Genomic DNA, 5,091 nt, shown 5'->3' on the forward strand with positions numbered 1-5,091 from the left:
GAGGAAATATTTTTTCAGTCAATGAATAGTTAAGCTCTGGAACTCTTTTTGCCGGAGGATGTGGTAACAGCAGTTAGCGTATCTGGGTTTAAAAAAGGTTTGGACAAATTCCTGGAGGAAAAGTCCATAGTCAGTTATTGAGACAGAAATGGGAAGCAACTGCTTGCATTGGGATTTGTAGTATGGAATGTTGCTACTCTTTGAGATTCTGCATGGAATCTTGTCACTCTTTAGGATTCCAGAATCTTGCTATTCTTTGGGGTTCCACATGGAATCCTGTTATTTTTAGGATTCCAGAATTTTGCTATTCTTTGGGGTTCTACATGGAATCTTGTCACTCTTTTTAGGATTCCAGAATATTGCTCTTCTTTGAGGTTCTACATGAAATGTTGCCATGATTTGGGGTAATGCCAGGTACTTGTGACATGGCTTAGCCACTGTTGTAAATGGGATTCTGGGCTAGATGGACCATTGGATTGACAGTATGGCTGTGGCCACTCTTATAACTTCACTGTTTTTAAAGATAATCTCATTCCATTTGGGAAATAAACATAGATAATAACAACAAATACAGCTATACAATTTCACATTGAAATTCCAAGTGATTGCTGAAAAAACAGCAAAAAAACCTCTAGGGCATTACTTTTCTTTTCTTGCCTCACACTATGGTTTCAATGGATTCCTCACAAAAGGGACTAGAAACCTTTACAGGGATGCTTATGCTACATTTTAAGTTAAGATTCCCAGTTGTACGGGTATAATACAGTGAATGAGGGCCACCAGCTTCACCAGTCCTTACTGTGCATAGAAACATGACGGCAGATAAAGGCCATATGACCCATCCAGTCTGCCCATCCTCTGTAACCCCTAATTCTTCCTGTTCCTAAGCGATCCCACATGCTTATCCCATGCCTTTTTAAATTCTGGAACAGTCCTCGACTCCACCACCTCCACCGGGAGGCCATTCCACGCCTCCACCACCCTTTCTGTGAAATAGTACTTCCTTAGGTTACTCCTAAGCCTATTCCCTCTTAACTTTATTTGGATTTACCGTTATATGCCCCCTTATTCCAGAGCTCTCCATTTGAAAAAGCCTCTCTTCCTGTACATAAATGCCCTTGAGATATTTCTATCATGTCTCCTCTCTCCCTCCTCTCTTCCAGCATATACATGTTGAGGTTCATAAGCCTGTCCCTATAATATTTGCATTCAAGACCAAATAATTCATTTTCAGTGTTCTGTTCATCTTCTTTCTTGGCTGATGCGGTAGCTGGAGACCTTTTGAGACTTCAGTCTTGGCCATTATTTTATTTATGAGGATTTATTTACCGCCTTTTTGAAGGAATTCACTCAAGGCGGTGTACAGTAAAGAATAGATCAAACATGAGCAATAGGCTCATGATTGTGGTCCTCTATCCCTGCAACCCCGAACTTCATTGCCTCGCTGACCGTTTCTTTACATCTCCCCTCTTGTTTTCAGACTATGGAGCAGCTGACGGACCACCATTACGAAACCCTGACGGTGCCGGATGATGCAGCCGCAAACTGTATCTACGTGACGGTGGGACAGAAAAACAGCTTCCTCATTCACCGCAGTGCGGAGGAGTTCCCTGAAAGCGCCAAGGTACGATGTGGCGGTGGGGAGCTCATTTGACCACATGGCCACTAAATTGTGGATTCTGCTTTTGATGATCCTCCTGGTCCTGGTTCTTTTTGTCAGAGGTGGGGATGGTAACGGGGGAACCTTTTGGACAGCAGAGAATAGCCATTGTAATACTGCGTACCTCCAAAAGCAAATCGGGGGATGATTTTTATTTAGCATAAAAAAAGGGAGAGTGCAGATCCAAGGGCTTAAACTGGTGCTGGGAGAAATGAAGTCCCTGCAGGGAGGAACTGGCTGCAAATGTCTCTTCTGCATAGTACATAACACAGGGGATGCAGGAGTTTGGGCCCTGAGTGCCACAAACAGGCCAGGTTTTCAGGATTTCTCTAATGAATATACATACATATATTCTCAGTAACCATCCTTATTTTTGTTTCATTAATTATCTTTATTCTCAAAAAAAAAGTTTTATAATGATCTATATATATATAAAAGGCACCTCCAACGTTCCATTGAAGCCTCAAGCCGGAAACTTGAGGCGCCCAAGATATACGGTTTGGCCTGCAGGCTGCAGTCACTGTTGCTCCGCCGTCGCGTCTAAACGCGATGACGTAGAGGGCGGGGGCGGGCCTCCAGTCAGTGTACCTCCGCCCTCGCCTCAACACGCGATGACACAGAGAGCGCACCGGGGAACACACAACGCACGACTTCCACAGTGACAGCTGCTGGGAGAGCGCTCCGAACTTTACTCACACAAACTTGCAACCGCCTCACTGACGGAGGGAGGGAGGGAGAGGACAGGTCTGGAACTCGGAAGGGAGCCACGGAGGGAGGGTCTGGAACTCGGCAGGGAGGGAGGACGGGTGGGGGGGGAGGGGGAATTACCCTGCTAGCACCCGTTTCATTTTTCCCCAAAACGGGCATTTCTTACTAGTATATATATATAACCTATGATAAATATGTCTCCTTCAGCCTCACTACCCTCATTCACACCTCGCTCTCACGCCATTGCAGCTCATTCTAAATATACTTTTGTTGTCACAATTTATAAAATTTTGTTACATTCCATCATTTGCCTGCTTATTATCTAACTTGTCATGCGGTATATTGGCTGCCAAATAGTATATCAAGATGTCCACAAAAATCCACAGCTCAAGTCACCCAGTAGGTCATAAATCAGACTGGAAGGTTCACTTTTCTTCAGTAACTTGATCGTCCTTGTTCGTTAGCATAGAACACTTCTGAATTAACAGTTCAGTCCATAAGCAAAGCTTTAAGACCGATTTGAGCAAAATGCAATGCCTGTGAAGCAACTTGGTCAAAAACCGCAAATCGCACAAAATTTCAGTCTCTTATCTTGTTCTCCAACTCCGCTCCCCAGTTATCAGTGCTGTCCACACGCTGGTGATTGCTCCAAGTGTTTGTCACACCCTACACAAATTTGCGTTTCGCTTTCCACGTCGTCGGGGGATATTAAAATTGCTGTATTATAAATCTCGCCAGACCCTGGACGAACCTGTACTGGCTGTGGGAGAAAATGGCACCTCAGCCTGGTCGAAATTAGGATACTCAGAGGGTTGTGTGTAATTAATATACATGAGAGATCTGCACGGATACTCCCCATATGCAAATTGCATGCCTGTTCCTTTAGGCTATCCTGAAAACCTGGCCTGTTTTGCAGCACTCAGGGCCTGAACTCCTGCATCCCTGTCCAAGGAGGGGTTGTTCAGCAACTGGCAGAAAGTTGGGCTTGAAGTCCTCTGACCTTGAACCATCCAGTTCTTACATCTTCACTGTTCCCTTACAGACTTTCCAGAAGCTGACGGACTACACCCTCATCCCAGCTGCCTGCACCGAGGTGGGGAAGACCGGGGGGACCCTGTCTTCCTGCTGCATTCTGATCAATAAGAAACTGTAGCCACCTTTTGTTCCCATGAAGGTTTCTCTCTCCTAAGTAAATTTCTGTTCCTTTTTCCCCCCATGCTGCAGCACCCTCCTTCCTGACCTCAAATATGCAGATGGGGTGGGGCTTGTTTGTCTCCTCCCTCTTTTACCCATAATGCCCTGAGAAGGTGTTTGGGCTGCTGGAAGGGGAGGAGAGGTTGGGTAATTTGTAGCAGGTTAGATTTTGTACCTGTAGGTTCTTGAAGATAACACTTTTTTTGTTAACTTTTATTAAGAAATAAAGTAAATGCAAGTACCTTACAAATTGTGTGTGACTATTTTAATAGTTGAATTATCTTGGCTGGTATTAATGGCATGGGATGTGAGCATTTATTTGTGTGTTGAGTGTATACGGATGAGTACAGCTCTGTGATTTATGTATTTAATTGTAACTGGCCTAGTTAGGTATATAATCAAATTTTAATCAATAGAGAAACTTCTAGATCTGTTTCCATATATCAGCATGATGTCAAGACCAGGGGCGTAGCCGGACGTCGAGGTGGGGGTGCCATGTTAGTCTGCTGCCCCACTCCCCCCGCAGCAGCAAATACTGGGGGGGTCCCAACCCCCGTCAGCCGAAGCCTTCTCCAGTGCTCCCACATTCGCTGCCCTGCTCTTTCTTCCTCCTGACGTCCTATACATGCGCCTTTAAGTGAAACTGAGCATGCTCAGTTTCTCTTAAAAGAACGTGCAGGACGTCAGGAGGAAGAGAGAGCAGGGCAGCGAACGCAGCGGCGTTGATCGGCGCTGAAGAAGGCTTTGGCCAGCAAAACCAGGGCCCAGACAATTTTTTTTTTTGGGGGGGGGGGAGGGGGTCAGGCCCCTGTGGCCCCACTTAGCTACACCACTGGTCAAGACTCCTTGTATGTGGAAAAAAAAATTCGGGTCCATATTCACAGCGATTGAACTGGGCAGAAACAGCTTCTGGGGAGGGTTACCATATGTGCTGTGAGAAAAAAAAAAAAAAGACACAAAATATAATTCAGCCATGCCCCCTGTCACACCCTTGCACCGCAGTTTCACCTTGACCCCCTCCCCAAGAAAATCAGATTCCCTCTCTCTCTCCCGCTATGTATATCCCCTCCACCCACATGACTCCATTTACATCCCCCTCCCCTCCTGTTCCTTATCATAGTGCCCTGGTGGTCTGGCGGCCTCTTTGGGGCAGGAAAGAATTGCAGTTCAGGAAAAAAACATTTTTATTTATTTATTTTTTTTAAAAATGTAATCCGCCTAAGAACTAGGCGGCTTCCATAAAAACATTCAAAACAATTTCAATTAGCAAAATTACAACAAAATAAAATATCGGAATCATAATTTCCATAAGACAAACAGAAAGTGCTGCTCTCATCCTTCCCAAAAGCTGTAGTACACATAAAAAAAAAAAAAAGCTTGAACAAAATACTGTGTTTTCAACACTTTCTTGAACTTCTGGCAACTGGTAGTTAAGCGAAGTAGACTTGACATTGCATTCCACATCTAGAGATGCTCTAGAGAAAGCCAAGACCGTAGTAAAAGTATAACATCCTGAAGACACCAAATAC

The 5,091-nt window shown here is 44.7% G+C and overlaps 1 protein-coding gene across 1 annotated transcript in view; it reads left to right on the forward strand.

Moving 5' to 3' along the window:
• Positions 1-3,557, forward strand: part of DDAH2 (dimethylarginine dimethylaminohydrolase 2) — a 60,881-nt gene extending 57,324 nt beyond the window's left edge. The window contains exons 6-7 of the mRNA XM_030197441.1: positions 1,481-1,624; positions 3,411-3,557. Coding sequence (XP_030053301.1) covers positions 1,481-1,624; positions 3,411-3,521 — 255 coding nt within the window. The 3' untranslated portion in view covers positions 3,522-3,557. The remainder of the gene's footprint in view (positions 1-1,480; positions 1,625-3,410) is intronic.
• Positions 3,558-5,091: the final 1,534 nt, after the last annotated feature.

The sequence above is a fragment of the Microcaecilia unicolor genome, chromosome 3, assembly GCF_901765095.1.
Source record: "Microcaecilia unicolor chromosome 3, aMicUni1.1, whole genome shotgun sequence".
Taxonomy (NCBI): domain Eukaryota; kingdom Metazoa; phylum Chordata; class Amphibia; order Gymnophiona; family Siphonopidae; genus Microcaecilia; species Microcaecilia unicolor.